Consider the following 21,830-nt stretch of genomic DNA (forward strand, 5'->3'; position numbering starts at 1 on the left):
TCCTTCCAGTTGGACATGCCCGAAGAACCTCTCTAGGGAGGCGCCCAGGGGTCGTCCTTACCAGATGGCCGAACCACCTCAACTGGCTCCTCTCAACGTGGAGAAGTAGCGGTTCTACTCTGAGTCTCTCCCGAATAACTGAACTTCTCACCCTCTCTCTAAGGGAGAGTCCAGCTACCCTGCAGAGAAAACTCATTTCAACCACCTGTATTTGCAATCTCATTTTTTCGGCAACTACCCAGAGCTCATGACCATAGGTGAGGGTAGGAACATAGACCGACCAGTAAACAGAGAGCTTTGCCTTACGGCTCAGCACTCTCTTCACCACAACGAACTGGTACAGAGTCCGCAATACTGCAGATGCTGCACCAATCCGTCTGTCAATCTCATGCTCCAATCTTCCCTCACTCATGAACAAAACCCTGAGATACTTGAACTCCTTCACTTGAAGCAGAACCTCACCCTCGACCTGAAGAAAGCAATCCACCCTTTTCCGGTTGAGGACCATGGCCTCAGGTTTGGAGGTGCTGATTCTCATCCCAGCTGCTTCACACTTGGCTGCAAACCAGTGAGAGCTGGAGATCATGGCAAGATGACGCCAACAGGTCCACATCATCTGCAAAGGGCAGAGATAGAATCCTGAAGCCACCGAACTGGAAACCATCTGCCAGCTGGCTACACCAAGAAATTCGGTCCATAAAAGTTATGAACAGAATCGGTGACAACGGGCAGCCCTGGCGAAGTCCAACTCCCACCCTGAAGGGGTCCGATTTACTGCTGGCAATGCGAACCAAACTTTCGCACCGCTTGTATAAGGACTGAACAGCCCGTAACAACGGGCCTCCAATCCCATACTCACGGAGCACCCTCCACAGTGTATCCCCGAGGAACACGGTCGAATGCCTTCTCCAAGTCTACAAAACACATGTAGACTGGATGGGCAAACTCCCATGACCCCTCAAGGACCCTAGTGAGGGTAAAGAGCTGATCCAGTGTTCCACGGTCAGGACAGAACCCACAATGTTCCTCCTGGATCTGAGGTTCGACCAACGATCAGACTCGCTTCTCCAGTACTCCTGAATAGACCTTACCAGGGAGGCTAAGGAGAGTGATGCCCCTATAATTGGAACACACCCTCCGGTCCCCCTTTTTGAATAGGGGAACCACCACCCCAGTCTGCCAGTCCAGTAGCACTGCCCCCAATGTCCACACAATGTTGCAAAGGCATGTCAGCCAAGACAGCCCCACAACATCCAGAGCCTTAAGGAAATCAGGGTGACTCTCATCCACTCCCAGAGCCCTGCCGCCTCGGAGCTTTTTAACTACCTAGGCGACCTCAGCCACGGTTATGGACAGATCAGCCCCAAAGTCCCTCGACTCAGCTTCCTCCATGGAAGACGTGCTGGTGGGATTGAGAAGGTCCGAGAAGTATTCCTTCCACCTCCCGTCATTGGTTGAGGTCAACAGCACCCCACCTTCACTGAACACAGTGTTAATAAAGTGCTGCTTTCCCCTCCTCAGCCGTCTGATGGTTTACCAGAATCTCCTCAGAGCCGACCAAGAGTCTCTATCCAAGGTCTCACCAAACTCCTCCCACATCCAAACTTTTGCCTCAGCAACAGCCAAGGCTGCACACCGCTTTGCCCTCCTCCTCAGCTGCCTCCAGAGTCCCACTGGTCAACAAGGACTGATAGGACTACTCCTTCAGCTTGACAGCCTCCCTAACCCGGGGTGTCCACCACCGAGTTTGTGGATGACCACCGCGAGAAGCACCGACAACCTTGTGGCCACAGCTCAAGGCAGCTACATCAACAAGTGAGGTGTGGAACATGGCCCACTCAGACTCAATGTCCTCCACCTCAGCTGGGATGCAGTTAAATCTCTCCCGGAGGTGTGAGTTGAAGATCTCTCTGATGGGTTCTTCTGCCAGGCATCCCTAGCAAACCCTCACTACACGTTTGGATCTACCGGGTTTGTCCAGCATCTTCCCCTACCATCTGATCCAACTCACTACCAGGTGGTGATCAATTGGCAGCTCAGCTCCTGTCTTTACCCGAGTGTCCAAAACAAACGGCCACAAATCAGATGACATGACTATGAAGTCAGTCATCGATCTACGACCTAGGGCATCCTGGTGCCAAGTGCACTTATGGACACCCTTATGTTCAACATGGTGTTTGTGATGGACAAACTATGACTAGCACAGAAGTCCAACAACAGAACACCACTCGGGTTCAGATCAGAGAGGCCGTTCCTCCCAATCACGCCCCTCCAGGTCACACTGTCATTACCCACGTGGGCATTGAAGTCCCCCAGCAGAATAAAGGAGTCCCCAGCTGGCGCACCTTCTAGCACCCCTGCCAAGGACTCCAAGAAGGCTGGATACTCTGGACTGTAATTCGGCACGTAGGCACAAACAACAGTCAGAGCCCGTCCCCCCACCCGAAGGTGAAGGGAAGCCACTCTCTCATTACCAGGGAAAACTCTAACACACACAGGCACCAAGTCGGGGGGCTACAAGTTGACCCACACCAGCTTGATGCCTCTCACCATGGGCAACTCCAGAGTGGAATAAGGTCCAACCTCTCTCAAGGAGATCAGTTCCAGAGTCCATGCTGTGCGTCGAGGTGAGTCCAAATATATCTAGTCGATACCGCTCAACCTCTTGCACAAGCTCAGGCTCCTTCCCTGCCAGAGAGGTTACATTCCATGTCCCAAGAGCTAGCTTTGGTAAGCCAGGGTCAGAGCGCCAAGGTCCCTGCCTTCGGCCACTTCCCATGGCATCATGCACCCAACTTTTATGGCCCTTCCTGCAGGTGGTGGGTCCACAGGAAGGCAAACCCATGCTGCTCCTTCAGGCTGAGCCCGACCGGGCCCCATGGGCAGAGACCCGGTCACCAGGTGCTCGCCGGAAGTCCCTCCCCCAGGCCTGGCTCCAGGGTAGTGCCCCGATAACCCACGTCCGGGCAAGGGACACAGAGTTCCTTGTTTTGTTTTGTCCATAAAAATCTTCTGAATCGTTCTGTCTGGTCTGTCACCTAGGACCAATCTGCCTTGGGAGACCCTACCAGAGCCCCAACAGCATTTATTTTATTTATTTTTTAATGTCCAGAGAACCAGATTTAGCTTTTTTGTACAGATAGGATACTGACTGCCAATGGCCACTCCATGCAACTACACTAAAAAAAACTGAACTTTCCCTTAAAGTTAGCGACTTTTGTTTCCCCTTCCTTCCTGTTGTTGTGCAGATGTTACAGAATTTTTGGTATGAATATTATGGCTGAGAACATCTTTCTGTAATTAGTGCACAAAACATTCTCTTGTCTCAGCCTGAAGGCCAACTCTCTCACTCACAGTGCCTCACTGGAGTTGACACCATGAGACCATGCCCAAAATATTCTCTTACCTTCATCTGGAGGCCGACTAGCCGATGGCCATGGATCATGTCTTTGTGTCTGACTGCAGCTGGCTATGAGGGAACACCTGCTGGACTCTGCTGCCATATAAAAGTCTGCAGCAAACTGTTTGATGCTCATTCTGTGACATGTTCCATGCATCATGTGTCTGTGTACAGTATGTAATCTGTCTTGAATGAGTCCTTGCAAGTAAAATGTTGTTTAAATATATGTTCCTGCTATCAAGCATAGTTCTTTGTATTTAAGTAAAGATAAGAGAGAATATTTTTCTCCAATAGCATTATGCTATGATTTATTTAACAGCTTTACATGTTCGCTCATTCCTTTAAGACTCTTTAATTGTTTCATTGCACTGATAGTTTTTCACCCTTTCTAATCTAAAAGAATTTGAATGGACACGTCTGAACGAAGTTTGTTACTTTAGAGTAAAAAAAAACATTATTAGACACTTACATGGACAAAAACAATATCACATTAACCACAAAAACTTGTCCCAAGATTTACTGGGAGACGATTCATGTCATGAACTAACATGCAGTAAGGTTACACGGTCTGTGGGATTTCATGTAAGTGCATGGTGGATGCATCTTGTTAACACATATTGCTACATGTTTATTTTCCTATTTTTTGCTGTTCATCTATAACACCATCTTTTAAAAAACATAGTTTTATTTTGCATTGTTTTGTTTAAGTAAAACTGCAGATCGGCATGTAGACTCTTCCATTGTCTTCTTTCCTTTCCATCCACCTCTCCTTTGCTATTTGTTGTGTTTCACTACATACTGTAATCACACCGTACTGATCTAGTTTCAGCGTTGAACCTTTATTCTAATAGATTTTATTATTTCAATTTTATTTCTGAACAGGCAAAGAAGATGGAAAATCATGTCAGAAAGTGACGGTGAGAATGACAATCAGAAAGAATGACTGCCGCAGCAACAGACCTGTAAGTTGTTCTGATATTTTAGTTTTACAAACTGCATTTAGGTTTTCACTAAGGCCCTGCTTATACAACATGTTTTTTTTTAGTGCAACCACAGTTCGGTTGTTTGTACACAACAGTCTTCGTTCTCTCTGAAACTGAAGGTTTCTGAATCCTGGTCTCATTGTGAAGATTTTCAGGGAATCCCTACAGAGGTGAAATACTCTGCAGGTGTGAAGTTATACATGTGCACTGAAGGCGGCTGTAGGCCAAAGTTTTTGTCCCCTGCTCTAACAAGTTACAATAAATGGTAGAGAGCAGTGTTGTTTGTGCTGCTTACCCTTTTTCAGCATGTAGGAACAAACCAACAACATCCTAGGTTCAAAGGAACATTCCTGTCTTCACCAGTTTGGACGCAACCATGATCATTCTGACACCTCATGCACAATACATGCAGCTGATCAGGGTTGCCAGATAAACATAAATACCTTTACCCACCCCCCTTCTTTTCTGTGTGCATGTTCACCAAACACACCTCATCTTACAACACTCTCACTCAGCACATATGACAGTTTAGGTCCAAATACAAGAATTTTAAAGCAACAATTCACTATTTCCACCTGGCAAGCCTACCTGGCAAGGAAACTACAGCGGATCCATGTAAACTTTAAAAAAAAAAAAGTTATGTATTTATCCCTATAAACAGTGAAAAAACATTAATGTTTCCAAAGATCATTCTTGTGTAAACAGGGCCTAAGTGTAACTAAAACTCAAAAGCAAAGTGTTGAATACAGTGGGGGTGCACTGACTTGCTATTTTGGGATATGCAGAAACACTAACTGCTCACATTTTTTGTCTCAGTGCAGGACATGTGGCTTACAGCTCAATAAATAAATTTTTCCAATTAATTATTTGTTTTGTTGAACACCACTATCTGAGAACGCCACAAACTGTAGAGCAAACCTTTTATATAACTCCTGAAGGACACAAAAGCCCTATTCGCACAGGATTAGTTTTACCTAGGGACCACATGTAATAAATAAATTACTCCCCAACGTCTGCTTTTTATGTGGCGCATTCGCACGGGATAACCAAAGCCTGAGATTTAGCTGAAATTTACGGACATCTTCCAGATATGATGTTAACGTGCTGCATATTGCGTAACATCCGCTTGTGTGCTCAAGATGTTTTTTTTTTGGCGACCGTTATGGGTCGAAAGGCTTTTGCTGGTCCGGGACACAAAAGGTTATTTATGCACTCCAATGCAGCCTCCATTTCCAATAGCAAATAAAAATGCACCCAGGAAACAAAAAACGCCTAATTATGTATTGGCTCCCGCACATTACTGTCCAAATCACAGAGATGCCTCTTTGCATTGGATTAGTATTATCACAGGACTTCGGAGTTCAGCAAAATATAGTAGGTAATTTGCGGGGACATTTTTACTTTACAAATTACTGACATGGCCAATTCACACGAGATTAACAACACAGACAATCTGTAATTATTACAAATAGAATGTGGTCCCTATGTAAAACTAATCCCATGTGAATAGGGCTAAAGTTACAACTTTATATCTTATTTGAGGAAGGTAAACTGAGTTGCTATGTAATGATTCTCAAATCTCCCCCAACGTTCTAGGTGAACATTGTGTCATGCGATGGGAAGTGTCCGTCCGCCAGCATCTACAACTACAACATCAACACATACGCTCGGTTCTGTAAGTGTTGCAGGGAGACGGGGCTGCAGAGGCGCTCTGTGCAGCTCTACTGCAGCAGCAATTCCACCTGGGTCAGCTACACCATCCAGGAGCCCACCGACTGCTCCTGCCAGTGGTCCTAAACATGCCACAACTGCACTCTCACATGCAGCGAAAACACCCAGCTAAAGTGTTTAAAGCTGTAAGATTCACAAACCACAGCAAGACGAGGAAAAGAAGACGTGAGATATGTTGCTTTAGGATTTGGAGATGTTTAAACTGATGCATGCTAGACTGGATAGTGTTGCCAACTCTAGGGAAAGTTTCTATTGGCTGTCCTGAATGTTGCTAGAAGTTACTAAATTATGTCATAATCTAATTTGCATAATAGTTCAGAGAAAAGTTATGCTGTGTGAGAAACAAAAAATCAGTAAAACAATACAAATAATGTTAAAACTAGAAATGGACTTTCTTTTGTGGAGTCCTGTTTATTTTTTAAAATGTCACAGTTCCAAGTATCAAACAGTCATGTCGGGTCTGCATGCAGCGAGGTGAACATCTCCTTTGACTGGAGCTGGGAGAGATCCTGGGCAGGGCTTTTGGAAAAGAACAAACCACAGCAGCTGCTGCTCATTGGATAGAACAGTACTTGTTTCCAGAAGCCTCTAATAACACCAGAAAAAAAATACCAGATTTGTCACTAGATATGAAAATAGTTACTAGAGGGCTCTGAAAACTCTCTGATAGCGGCAAAGACACAAAGTTGGCAACACTGAGAATGAATGATGAAGAGAATGTGTGAAAGGCTATGCTGGCCGTTGATGATCACACCGTAAGTTGTTGTGCTGCCTCTGCTGGCAGGGAGGTGGAACTGCAGAACAGTAGAGTCCTCTGACAATCACTTTGTTAGGAAAGCAAAGATGTCTTGGAAAAAGAAAGGCTAACTTCCAAAAAAAAAAAAAAAAGGAGCAATACTTCGTTTTTATTAAAGCTAGACAAATGTATTGATAGTTGTTTTCGTATTATTTCCAGAAAAGTCTCAAGCTGATTGTGCGCATCGGATCAGAATAATAATCCTGCCATTTTTTTCATTGATCAGTGGGGGAAGAGCTGGCACTGTATGGTTTTACTTTACTACTAGAACGTTCCTGGACATTTGTTTGACGTCTAGTTTGAGAGAGACTGCCACATCTCTGTCATTAAATTTTTTTGATTAATCAGTACTATGTGTTGGGTTCACTCAGCTACCAATACACCAAATTTCAGCTCAATGTGGCAAAAAATCTATGACTTACAGTATTTTTTTTTCTTTTAACCTATGGTGGCCATCCTGAATGTTTGATTTGGATTCAGTATGTGATGGGGAACGTTCACAGCTATAAACACACCAAATTTCAGCTCTGTAAGTGTAAAAATAGCTGAGTTAAAGACATTTCATTTTAGCTTTGGTGGCCATCTTGAATTTTTTATTTGAATTCAATATTTATGGGGCATTGCTCTCAGCTACCACCACACCAAATTGTAGTCGTAATATCTCTAAAAATGTCTGATTTATAGTTTGTTTCAATGAGAAAAATTGTGTATTTGTTTGCAAATTACGTTGCCATGGTAACTTGAAACACCAATAAAAGTAATAGCATGCATCATGGTGCCGAGCTGGTCATTTTGATATAACATTTGTTTTGGTACACATTGTAGTTTGGGCCACATTAAAGTTGAAGGAAGAGCATGACCCTTTTCAGGTGGATAATAACAGGTGGCTACCTTTTTTCTCTGTTGTTCAATTTGCAAAGGATTCTGCAACAGACCACCCAGCCAGCATCACACGTACTACACAGATGCTATAACACTAAGAGTTTATTAATTTATTTATTCATATAAAACACTGAGCAAGACAACAACAGTTCATACAATACATAGCAATTAAAATGCATGAATTTTAAGCAAATATCTAGCTGGTAAAATCTAAAAAATACCTAAAAAAAATTCTTAATTTGTTGCAAACTTTCCATCATTTTTACAAAGATCAGCATGACACTGTTAAACGCAAGAAGATGGTTTGATTATCCAGCTGCGTTTGATTGGCCTCATAAGTCTTAACTAAGATCTGAGAATAATGTCACAAACGAGACGGAGCTCTGGTTTCAAGTTGAAATTCTGATCATTCACCTGTTGTGCTGAGTGACCAGGGTTATTGTTTTAGTGATGTAACCCTGTGTTACTCTGGAGCAGTATGTTCATTAACAGAGGCTGTATATGATTGACACAAGCATGCTAACTTTCATGCAGAAGGGAGCCATGTTGGATCCTGACATCAGAGTTGGCAAAATCCTTTTCACGTTCTTGGTCAGAATTTAAAATTTGTAAGACGATTGAAATTATTTTTCACTTGGGTGTAAACAAAACAAGATGCTTGTTTCTTATTATACTTTAAAAAGTGTTTATTTTTCTAGATTAGAAAATATTTCCAGGTGTAAAACTGAAAAAATCTCGTTCTAAATAAGTTATATGACTACGACAGAGCTTTAGGGCCACGCTAAGAAAAAAAAAAAAACATTACGGACGAGAATAAAGTCATACAGCAATAAAGTCATAATGTTAAGAGAATAAAGTTGAAATAATACAAGAATAAAGTCATAATATTATGAGAATAAACTCATAATATTATCAGAATAAAGTTGTAATATTATCAGAACTCCAACACAAAAAAGCAGTCTTACAACTGCGGTTAAATGATGAATGTTGACATCGGCAGTACAATAGCAGGGGGCCCAACGCACTGTTTCATATGCATTCTTATGATAAACTGAAGCTGTGTGGCATTGTAATTAATGGCTGCAATGACATATTTAATCGTCACGTAATGTGGATGGAGGCATATTTCACAAAAGGTGACCCAAAAGTGATCAGGAACTACTTCATAAACACAGTGATTGGAGGCTGTCCACAGCAGGTGGAGCCGACCCAAGAACGTATTACGAGTTTATTCTCGTAAAACTACAACTTCATTCTCATAATATTATGACTTTATTCTCATATTACAACTTCATTCTCATGATATGACTTTATTCTCATAATTTATTACTATATTATTGTAATGCTACGACTTTATTCTCATATTACAACTTTATTCTCATAATTTATGACTTTATTCTCGTAATACTACGACTTTATTCTCATAATATTACAACTTTATTCTCATAATATTACGACATTATTCTCGTAATACTACAACTTCATTCTCATAATATTACAACATTATTCTCGTAATGCTACAACTTCATTCTCATATTACAACTTTATTCTTGTAATATTACAACTTTATTCTTGTAATATTTATTCTCATAATATTACGACTTTATCCTCATAATACTAGAAATTTATTCTCATAATATTGTGACTTTATGCTCATAATATTACTTTATTCTCAAAATACTACAAATTTATTTTATGACTTTATTCTCATAATGGTAAATGGACTGTACTTATAGCGCCTTTCTATCTTATTGAAACATTCAAAGTGCTTTACACTACAATCTGTATCCTCATTTACCCACTCATACAGCACTCTACTAGATCTCTACAAAACTAATTGAACAAATCATTCTAAAGAGACTAATCAGAGCTTTAGATCACATTCATACACTGATGGGACACACAGAGGCAATGAGGGGTTCAGTGTCTTGCCAAGGAACACTTCGGCATGTGACTGCTGGTGGATTCGAATCCCCATCTCTTGCATTGGAAGATGACTGCTATAACCACTCAGCCACAGCTGCCCCTCTCATAATAATATGACTTTATTCTCATAATATTAAGACTTTATTCTTGTTATACTATGACTTTATTCTCATAATACTACAACTTTATCCTCATAATACTAGAACTTTACTCTCATAATATTAAGACTTTATTCTTGTAGTACTACAACTTCATTCTCATAATATTATGCCTAATTTTTGTAATACTATGACTTTATTCTTGTAGCACTACGACTTTATTCTTGTAATATTATGACTTTATTCTCATAATATTACAACTTCATTCTCATAATATTACAACTTTATGCTTGTAATTTATGACTTTATTCTCGCAATACTACGACTTTATTCTCATAATATTACAACTTCATTCTCATAATATTATGCCTTTATTCTTGTAATACTATGACTTTATTCTTGTAGTACTGCAACTTTATTCACATAATATTATGACTTTATTCTCGTAATATTATGACTTTATTCTTGTAAATTATGACTTTATTCTCGTAATATTACAACTTTATTTTTGTAATGTAATTTCTTGTTTTCTTATCGTCCTAATACTCCGTTGTAATTTGACTGCAGAGTTATGGAAAAAAACCTCAACTTAATCTTATTAGGACATGAACAAGTCACTCTTAGCATAGCTCTCACTTTTAACAAAATAAAAATAGTTTAGCAGAGGTAGACTTATTTTGTTTCGTAAATTTGTTATCATGTTTAGGCCAAAGCAAATCAGGGTTTCTGTGGTGCTGCTACCTCCCTGCCATCCTGCAGAAAATAAAAATGTTTCTAAGGTGGAAAAAGTCAAATTGTTGGTTGTTTTTCTCAGCTCCTCCTTCACAAAACAAACAAACAAACAAAAACAAGTCAGGTTTCAGACTATCAGGAAATATTACCAGCTTTGCATTGTTCTCCTTAGATTTTTACCCAGAATTCCTTTTGTTTTGTTTTTGTAAAACATGTTTTTAGTGTAAAATCTTTAGATCAGTCTCTTTTATTAAAGCAACAAGTTGTATCTTCTTTAATGTAAACTGCCATTAATCAACACACCTGTTACATATTAACTGATTATGATCCAGCTGTTTGTGGAGCACTTTATTTATTTGTTGGAGTTTGATAAAGCACATAAGTTCTGTTGTGTTTGTCCCAAATAAAGCACAGAAACGTGATGTAATGGTCTGATTTAGTTTTCCTATAACAAGTGCGTTAGAGATGGGCAGATTCTGGGTAGTTAAAAACAGTTTGTTTCATACAGATGTACATTTGCCTTTTCAATAAAATTTCCTTTTGATTACTCAACAGTTTGTTGTGGTTTTCAGTCAGTAGGGCAGGAGAGATGAAGCTGTTACTCAGAATCACAGTGGATTTTCTGCCCTCTAGTGATCAGAGGCTTGAATCTAAAGCAGTACCTGCAACAACAGCAGAAACAGTCTCAATATGCAGGAGAGATGAAACGATTGAAACATCACATGTGACCCGAATCCCCACACTTCCTTTAAGTCTGAACGCCTATTGGCGCTGACGAGCTGTAGGGCCGCCATCTTGGAATGGTCGACCGCTCCACTCAGTGTAACCTGTTTCTCAGGAGCAATGAAGTATCTGAGTTTAATCAGTCAGAGCTGAATACTAAACTCATTCTCACGATTTTTTCCTCTGTAAATCTTAGACGTACAGCCATTAAAGCTGAACACATGGTTCAGTGTTTTTAAATATTCTTGGTGGGGTTAACATTAACACTAATAAAATATTATTATGACAAGTTTTGCAAGACTCACAGTCACTGATATATTTTTTATTAATATCTATATTATATATATATATATATAAAATATAAATAAATTATATATATATATATATATACACACACACATTATCTAGATCACTGTCATATATATTCAGTTTAATAATTTTCTTATATATATACACACACATTATAATATCAGAATCTTATATACATTATATCTATTTTATATATACAAATCTTATATATACAAAACTTTATATTATATTATATATATATATATATATATACATACATACATACACACACAATTATGTCTATTCTATATATTACCACATATTGCCACCATATATACACACACACACATTATAATTTCATTATCTTATATATATATATATATATATATTCATTCAACCTTTATTGATACAGGTTAGTCCGACTGAGCCAATAGGACTCATTTACAAGAGAGGCCTGGATTTGAACAAAGAGTGATGACAACAGTGTCAAACACAGACAAACAGTTTTTCAATTGTAAAACAAACAAACAAAATAAATTAAAATTGTATGAATCATTTGTGAATGTCTATTGTTGTCGTTGTTATCAGTGTCTTATTATCTTGTGCTCTGGTCCAGTGTCTTCATGGACGATGTGTGTGAGGGTGGACATGTTTGGAGGTTGCTGTGTTGAAGCTCCATGGATCAGCCTCTCTGCAGCTCTCAGCTCCTTCACTGAGCTGCTCTTGTTCTTCACAGGTAGAAGGTGGGAGCTCTCGTCAAATGATGATCTCCAGCATCATCTTGTTCATGCCAGGCTTTTCATCCACTGACCACAGACACCTGGAAACATCAGGGGGACCAGTAGCTGTTTTACACATCTGGAAGGAAACCAGTGAGATTTTAATATGATCATTATGATATGATGTTATGTGGGGGAGTGGTGGAGCAGAGGTTAGAAGATGGGCCTGTGATTGGAAAGTCGCAGGTTCAACTCCCGGTACCGTCAACATCAAAATGTGGGTGGAAAAGGTGAAACACCCACACCTGCCTCCACCCTCATTGGCCCCACTCTGGTCCCCTGAGCAAGGCACTCAACCCCCACCATCTGCTCCTAAACAGGTCTCTCTTGAAAATGAGTTCTCGTGACTCAATGAGACTACCTGTATAAATAAAGGGTAAATGAAAAAATAAAAGTTTAAAATAGAAATTCATCATGAGGCCGAGGTTGTGTGTGTGACGTGCACGTTCCTGAGAGTGTGTGTGTGACGTGCACGTTCCTGAGAGGCCACAGACAGAGCAGCTCCAGTTTTTGTTGAGTTCCTGTAGTCCTGCAGTTTTCAAGCTGAAATGAAAAAGCATCATGAATATGAACTTTACAGTCTCTAGTTACCTGTTCATATAAACACATGGAGGTGTCTCACCTTGTGACTGAATAAAATATGTAACTTTATGAACTCTAATGAACTTATAATGCACCTACTCTTTGAAGATGAACCGATGGTACCACACCATCTCTCAGTCGGACAGTCTGATCAGTTTTATCAAAATCCTCCAGTTTAAAATCCTCACTGCTCAGATGAATCCTCCTCAAAGATACTTCCTCCTCTTCCTCACATCTTGTTCTTTGGGAAACCTTCAAAATGAAAACAGGAGATTTGTGTCTTCACACAAACATTGTACAAAGGAGGTCAATCTTATTTTCTATTTCCTATATTCTCCCTAGTTTTAATTTTTAAATTTCCTAGAACTTAAACAAAACTCCAGTTTTGATGCATATCTGTTGATAATGAACCAAAGCTACTGAAATAGTGAGTATGATTGTTAGCAAAATATTCCTGTCATCAGATCTCAGTCAGCTTCATTGCAGCTGAACACCGTGTTACACTGAACATCACATCAGCTGGTGGACATAAATACAGTACAGTAATATTCTATTCACAAAATACTAACAATAAGATGTTCATCTTACTGTGAAAAGTTATCCCACGAGACCTGACGTCAACAGTCCGTCGATTAGAACAGAAATAAGCTGCGAAGTGCTGAAACATCTGATTTAACCAAAAAAGGACGACCGCTCCAAGATGGTGGACGAAAATCCTGCGCCGCAGCAGACAATGCGGGATCTAGTGTTTTTATGATATCTATGATTTATAACGATGTCAGATTATGTTTAAATATTCAGCAGCAGTTCAACTCACACAAAAGAATAAAAACAAAGTAGTTATAGTCGCCCCTGAAACAGATAGTAAATAAACAGGAAGTTCCTGGAGAAACTGACGGGGACTGCCACATCATAAAGTTTATTGTTTAGTTTATAAAACTCTGCCAACTTTCTCTGATTTTCACCTCTCTCTGCACCTGTGGCTTCAGAATGTGAAAAAGAAGAATACAAACCAGTTTTAACCACCATTCATGGAGACAGAACAATAAATAAATATACAAGAGAAATTGCATTTCCTGTGAAAATGCAGTGTAAATACTTATTGCTGAAGAACTTGCTGAAAGGAAGCTGAAGTTAGCTGAAAACATGCTGCTTATTAGCTTAAAATTAAGAACAAGCCTAAATTAGCAGAAGAACGCCAAAAGAACACATATTTGCTGAATTAGATTTAATTAGGAAGAAATGAGCTAAAATATTATGAAATTAGCTGAAAAAAGCTGAAAATTAGCTGAAAAGGCTAAAAAGAGCACAAAACAGCAAAAAGGTAGCTGAAATGCCTAAAACTAGAAGAAATGAGCTGAAAAGAGAGAAAAGCTGAAATTAACAGAAATGCAAAATATGTGGAAAATGCTAAAATTAGCATAACAGTAAACAGTTGAAATAGCAGAAAAAGCTTAAACGTGCAGAAATAGGCTGAAATTAGCAGAAAGAGGTTAGAAGAAGCACAAAAATGTTGTTGTTAGCAGAAAGAACAAGAAAGCAGCTGAATGTGCCTGAAAAAAGTTTAAATTTGCACAAGGAAGCTGAAAGAAGAAGAAGCAGAACAAAACATGAAAGGAAGATGAAGAGAGCCACCTGCATCATGAAGGACCCCACTCACCCAGCACACACACTTTTTGTCCCACTCCCCTCAGGAAGAAGGTTGAGGAGCATTAAGTGTAGAACCACTAGACTGAGGAACAGCTTCTACCCTGAGGCTGTTAGACTCATGAATCTCTAACCAGAATAATCACTGTGAAAAAAATCACATCATGTTGCTGCTGATCTGTTTCATGTTGCTGCTGATCTGTTTAATTTTGCTGCTGATCTGTTTCATGTTGCTGCTGATCTGTTTCATTTTGCTGCTGATCTGTTTCATGTTGCTGCTGATCTGTTTCATGTTGCTGCTGATCTGTTTCATGTTGCTGCTGATCTGTTTCATGTTGCTGCTGATCTGTTTCAGCGTTGATGTGTTCATTCGTGCTCATCTGCTCACACAGACTCATGTTTGTGCTGCTGTTCAACCTAATGTTTTTATACTACTAGTGCTTAGTGTATTTTTAGTTGATGTTTTTCTTGGTTCATATCTTAAATCTTATTACTGTTTTTTTTTTTTTACATTTTATTGTTGGATGTAACTGGGACCTTGTGTACATCATCTCGTTCCACCACATGTGGTGTGAGCGACAATAAACTCTGACTCTGAAAGGAGCAGTAAAGGGTTGTACAGATCTAGAGATTTGAATGATGTAAAATGAGCTCAATTAATTTTATATGAGCAAAAAAGTGTTAAAAAAGGCTAAATATTTCAAAAAGCTAAAGTTGTACCAATACCAAAAGTCACAGCAGAATTGTCCTGGATGAGCTGAACGTTTTGATTTATGATTTGTTGAACTAGCACAAAAATTGTGGAAGGAGAAAAATGCAGAAAAACTTACAAACAAAAAATGCATCACAATTTTGTGTGAATGCTTCATAAAACATTCACACATTAAATAAAACGGTAAGAAAATAAATATTCTAATTGGTTTCTGCCTGGGTGAATTTGAAAGTGAGACCCAACAGGCCGTGAATATTTTTGGGATTTGTGTCATCAGCCCGGAGATTTCCATTAATACTCGTCATCCTCCACAAAGTGCTGCTCGTTGAGCAAAGCTCACGGTTCAGTGGAAAGTGGCTGTCAGCTTGACGAGCTCACGGCAGCTGCAGAAACACACACGAGCCGGACTGCCGTGTGTACGAGTGTCTCGTTTCAGTAATACTGAGCAAACACATTGTCAGTCCTGCGAAGAAGTCTCCAGTCATCCCCTAGTTCCTCATATTTACATTCCAAGCAGCCAGATCTGCTACATTTGATCAAAATGTTCTGGATCGTAGTTCTCCGGACTTTCTAAACGTCTTTCATAATTTCCTTGGACTTTGGCTGCGCTTTCACTTTGTTATATTTTTATTTTCTTCAGTACTAGTATTCAAGCGTTACACAAACTGGACACATGGCCCAGAGTTGAGTGTACACCCAACAAACAAGTGCCGTGTTCATAGGCTTACAGCTAAAATCACAAAATAAAGTCAAATAAAAGCCTCTGTGGGTTTTATTCTCTGCCCAGTGGAGATGATGTCACGTTCTGCAGCCTTCTGCTTGAACTGCTCTGGTCTTGACTGGATTCAGCACCTGTTTTGGGGTTTATAGTTCTGGATTCGTGCCAGTTTTGCCTTTGTTTTATTTTGTAAATGGCTCCCTTGTTTATTGAAGTTAGTTTTTCTTCGTGTCTTATCACACATGCAGACTGTTTCTCTGATTACCCCAGCTGTTGTTCATGCCTGATTTCTTCCAAATTCATCCAGACGTTGAATCCCTTTGTTCATTGTTGTATGTCTGTGTCTTTGGTGTTAGTGTTGTTCTAACTTGGGTTTGAGATGATTAACTATTTAGTTTTTGTCGTGTATTTAAAGTTGTTTTTACTTCTACAAACTGTGACTGCTGCAAGCCATAAAAAAAAAATAGTGTTTTTGGACTAAAACTGCATCCAAAAAAGCTTTGCTTCATACGTTAATAAAAGTTTGGAGTTTAGGTGTTTTTTTTTAATACTTGATGTCAGTTAGGTGGAAAAAAATGTTATTCTTAAAATGATTAAGAATGGAATAAAAATGAGTTAAGAAGAAATCAAAATGTCAAAATAAAATCTTCAAAAGACATTTAGGAAGCATTTGTTTGTCTTCTTCCGTTTCCTTTTTGACATCGGGTTCAGTTTATGGTATTAAGGTAAACAGTGGTATTTGGTTTAAGAAAAATTCAGCTCAATTCAATCTGTTTCTGTAGCTCCAAGTCCCAACAGAAGTCATCTCAGGGCACAGAACAGAAACACCCACATACATTATAAAAAACACTTAGTAAAACATATTTATTTATTGCAGTCTCCCATCCTGAGCAAGCAGGGCAACAGTAGAAAGGAAAAAAACATCCCTTTTACCAGGAATAACCCTCCAGTATAACCAGTGTCAGGACAAGTGGCCGTCTGCTTCAGCCGGCTGGGCTTGAGAGGACAGGACGGAGAAACAAATGAACACAGAATGGCAGGTCCAGGTTTACTTTCTATAGCAGGAAAAGACTAGAAAAACATGTTAAGATAGGAATTATAACAAAAACAAACGGGTAGAGTAGAGAAAGTAAAGACAGCAGCAGAGTGAAGATATGTGGAAATGTGGATGACATGTTTAGCCGTATGTCGTTGTTCAACCGCTGGGTGTCCAGGTGGTGTTCTGACAACGACGTGGGCTACAAAGATAACTGGAGTTCTTTCTGGGGAAAACCTGGTCTGATGCGGAGAGATGGCATCCATCCCACTTTGGACGGAGCCGCTCTTCTTTCTAGAAATATGGCTGATTTTGTTTATCCCCCAAATGATTGACAACCCAGGGTCCAGTCCAGGAAGCAGAGTTGTAGTCCTCCACCCCTCTCTGCTGCTTCTCCTCTGTTACCCACCCACACCCACATTGAAACAGTGTCAACTCACCCACGGCTCAAATTAAATAAACCAAAAATCAGCTCTAAAAATATAAACCATAAAAATGTGTTTAAAATAAACACAGTTACTTTACCAGAGCAAAATCATAAAATCATTAAATGATTTCCTCTAAATCCCTGTTAGTTAATGAACTGATAACTGATCATCATATTGATTTATTCTGTCTGACAGAAACTTGCCTACAACAGGAGGATTTTGTTGGTATAAATGAATCCACTCCTGTTAATTATTTAAATTTTCATGTTCCTAGAACAACTGGCCGAGGTGGAGGAGTAGCTTCTATTTTTCAGTCAGGATTATTGATTAATGGACTATTGATTAATGACAAATCAGTTATTTGTTATGATTCTTTTGAATCACTGTCCCTCAGTCTTTCTCATCCAAAATGGGAATCAGAAAAGTCACTTTTACTAGTTGTTATATATCGTCCACCAGGTGCTTACTCTCAGTTTTTGTCTGAATTCTCAGAATTATTAACTGATTTACTATTAAATACTGATAAAATTATCATAATGGGTGATTTCAATATTCATGTGGATGTTGAGAGTGATAGTTTAAGCATAGCCTTTAATAATTTAGACTCATTTGGTTTTACCCAAAACGTCCGCACATCTACTCATTCTTATCATCACACTCTTGATTTAGTTCTGACCTATGGTATAGAGATTAAGGACTTGGTAATAGTTCCTCAAAATCCTATTCTGTCCGACCATTTTTTTAATAACCTTTGAGTTTACATTAAATGACTACACAGTCACTGAAAGTAAATTTCATCTCAGCAGGTGCTTATCAGAAAATGCTGTAACCAAATTTAAACAATCTCTTCCATCAATGTTTTCCTCTGTCTTGCAGAGTAATGCATCAGAGAACGGTGACTTAGATCATCTAGTTGATCATCTTACAACTTCAATGCAAACTTCAATTGATAAAATTGCTCCACTGAAAAAGAAAGTAATCAGTCAGAGGAAACTGGCTCCTTGGTTCAATTCTGAGTTACGTACTTTAAAGCAGCATCTAGAAACCAGGAGAGAAAATGAAGAATTTTATTTAACTTGGAAAGATAGTCTGCTAATATATGAATAAGCTCTCCGTAAAGCTAGAACTTTATATTACTCATCTTTAATAGAGGAGAATAAAATAACCCTAGGTTTCTGTTTAGTAATATTGCTAGACTAATTAAAAGTCCCATTGCTGTTGAACCATGTATCCCTACAACTATAATCAACCTGATCGCCTGATCAAGAAAGCTCATCAGAGACTCTACTTCCTCAGACGGCTGAGGCGAGCTGGTCTGGGAAGCTCAGTCCTCACCTCCTCCTACAGGTGTGCAGTGGAGAGCATCCTGTGCTCCAGCATCAATGTGTGGCATGGAGGCTGCACAGCTGCAGAAAGAAAAGCTTTGCAGAGAGTGGTGAAGGCTGCACAGAAGATGTTGGAGTCAGCCTCCCCACCATCACAGACATCTACACCTCCAGATGCAGGAAGAGGGCCACCTGCATCATGAAGGACCCCACTCACCCAGCACACACACTTTTTGCCCCACTCCCCTCAGGAAGGAGGTTGAGGAGCATTAAGTGTAGAACCACTAGACTGAGGAACAGCTTCTACCCTGAGGCTGTTAGACTCATGAATCTCTAACTAGAATAATCACTGTGAAAAATCACATCATGTTGCTGCTGATCTGTTTCATGTTGCTGCTGATCTGTTTCAATGTTGATGTGTTCATGCGTGCACATCTGCTCACAGACTCATGTTCATGTTTGTGCTGATGTTCAATGTTTTATGTTATGAGTGCTTAGTGTATATTTAGTTGATGTTTTTCTTAGTTCATATCTTAGATGTTATTACTGTTTTTCTTATACATTTTATTGTTGGGTGTAACTGGGACCCTGTGTACATAATTTCGCTCCACCACATGTACCACATGAGGTACGAATGACAATAAAGAAACTCTGAATCTGACTCTGACTATAAGTAGTGATGACTTCATGAGATTCTTTATAAATAAAATTATTTCAATTAGAGAGAAAATTCAAACCATCCTTCCTTCTAGTATCTCTAGTCCCCTGTCAAATGAGACAACTTTAAAAATTTCACTAGAGCCTGATTTATGTTTGGACAGTTTTTGTCCTGTTGAGCTCTGAATTGTCAAAAATAATAACCTCATCCAAACCATCCACATGCCTGCTAGATCCCATCCCAACCAGACTGTTTAAAGAGGTACTTCCCGTAATTAATGTCCACATTTTGGATCTACTTAATTTGTCTTTAATGGATGGTTATGTACCACAGAGCTTTAAGGTTGCTGTAATTAAACCTTTACTTAAGAAGTCTAACCTTGATTCAGAAATTCTGGCCAACTATAGATCTATATCTAATCTAACTTTCATCTCAAAAGTTCTAGAGAAAATAGTTGCAGGTCAGTTGTGTGAACATCTACAAAGAAATAATCTGTTTGAAGAGTTTCGGTCAGGGTTTAGAGCTTTTCATAGCACAGAAACAGCACTGGTAAAAGTAACTAATGATATTCTCATGGCCTGAGACAATGGACTTGTGTCTATACTGGTCCTGTTAGACCTCAGTGCTGCATTTGATACAGTTGATCACAATATTTTACTACAGAGGCTTGAATATGATATTGGGATTACAGGAACGGCTCTAAAATGGTTTAAATCATATCTATCTGATAGATTCCAGTTTGTAAATGTAAATAATAAATCTTCTTCATACACCAAAGTTAGTCATGAGGTTCCTCAGGGCTCAGTGCTTGGACTAATACTCTTTAGCCTTTTATCCCCCACATTAAAAACATTACTAGAACTGCCTTCTTCCACCTGCGTAATTTCGCTAAAATTAGAAACATCTCATTTAAAAATTATGCAGAAAAACTGGTTCATGCATTTGTCACGTCTAGACTGGACTATTGCAATGGTTTATTATCTGGATGTCCAAAAATTTCTTTAAAACGTCTTCAGTTGATCCAAAATGCTGTTGCCAGAGTCTTAACTGGAGTTAGTAGGAGAGATCATATCTCTCCAGTTTTAGTTTCTCTCCATTGGCTCCCTGTCAAATCCAGAATACAATTCAAAATCTTACTTCTAACCTACAAAGCTCTCAACAACCTGGCTCCATCTTATATTACAGATCTTATTGTTCCTTATTTTCCTAACAGAACACTTCACTCTCAGACTGCAGGTTTACTTGTGGTTCCTAGAGTTTTCAAAAACAGAATGGGAGGCAGATCTTTCAGTTATCAGGCTCCTCTCTTGTGGAACCAACTTCCAGTTTCTGTCCGTGAGGCTGACACATTATCCAGTTTTAAAACTAGGCTTAAGACTTTCCTTTTTGCTAAATCCTATAGGTAGGGTCGGCTTGGGTTTCCTGAACTGTCCCTTAGTTATGCTGCTATAGGCTTAGACTGCTGGAGGACAAACTGACCACACTTTTCTCTCTGCTACTGTCTTTACTTACTCTGCTCAACCTGTTTTGTATTTGTAATTATTTTTTCTTTCATTGACTTGTGTTTTTGTCTTTCGGGTGCACCTGGACCTACCATTCTGGGTTCAATTGTCTCTCCTAGTTCCTCTCAAATCCAGTCAGTTGAAGCAGATGGCTGCTTGTTCTGAGTCTGGTTCTACTGACAGTTTCTTTCTTTTAAAGGGAGTTTTTCTTTCCACTGTTGCCACTGTGCTTGCTCAGGATGGAAGACTGTGACAAAATAATGATTCAACTTGTCTGCTGGATTCCTTAGATAGAGAACTTTAATAATTGGCTTTTATGTTTGTGAACGTTCTGTAAATTGTCCTGAGACAACTTTGTTGTGAATAGGCACTGTACAAATAAACTGAATAGAATTTAGTTGGTCAATTTGTCCTACAGCAGTCTAAGTTAATAACAGCATAACTAAAGGATAGCTAAGGAAGCCCAAGCAAAAAACAAACAAACCACAAAACACTTGATTTTTCAATCTGTTGGAATATTGAGGAATTTTAAAAAGCTGAATTCTAAGGATTTCTCATTGGTCTGGAGCGTGCAAAACTCAGAATTTGATTGAATGTTCTTTGGCTTTTATGCAAACAAAAATTATTTAAATATTACATTTTTCATGGAACTAAAAACTTCATCAACTTAAAAAAACATTTTCTTTTCTTTACTTTAAACTTCAGATTTAGTCATATTTATTTGTGCATTTGTTGTGTCAGTGTTTTTAAATGGCTTCAGAGATATAAAGTTGCAGCATGGGAAAGAACTGCTCACATTGCAATCTCCTTGCAGCTTTATGGAAAGGTGCTGTGTTAAATTTAGCAGCTCATGAAATCTAAGATACACTTACCCTTCTAGCTGA

General features: G+C 39.2%; 2 protein-coding genes across 2 annotated transcripts in view; both read left to right on the forward strand.

Annotated features, from left to right (window-relative positions):
• otog (otogelin) overlaps positions 1-6,356 on the forward strand; it is a 192,152-nt gene extending 185,796 nt beyond the window's left edge. The window contains exons 45-46 of the mRNA XM_037692610.1: positions 4,283-4,362; positions 5,980-6,356. Coding sequence (XP_037548538.1) covers positions 4,283-4,362; positions 5,980-6,180 — 281 coding nt within the window. The 3' untranslated portion in view covers positions 6,181-6,356. The remainder of the gene's footprint in view (positions 1-4,282; positions 4,363-5,979) is intronic.
• Positions 1-21,830, forward strand: part of aph1b (APH1B gamma secretase subunit) — a 442,239-nt gene that overhangs the window by 196,905 nt on the left and 223,504 nt on the right. The window lies entirely within an intron of this gene.

This window comes from Nematolebias whitei, chromosome 2 (assembly GCF_014905685.2).
Source record: "Nematolebias whitei isolate Nwh7 chromosome 2, NemWhi1, whole genome shotgun sequence".
NCBI classification, from domain to species: Eukaryota; Metazoa; Chordata; class Actinopteri; order Cyprinodontiformes; family Rivulidae; genus Nematolebias; species Nematolebias whitei.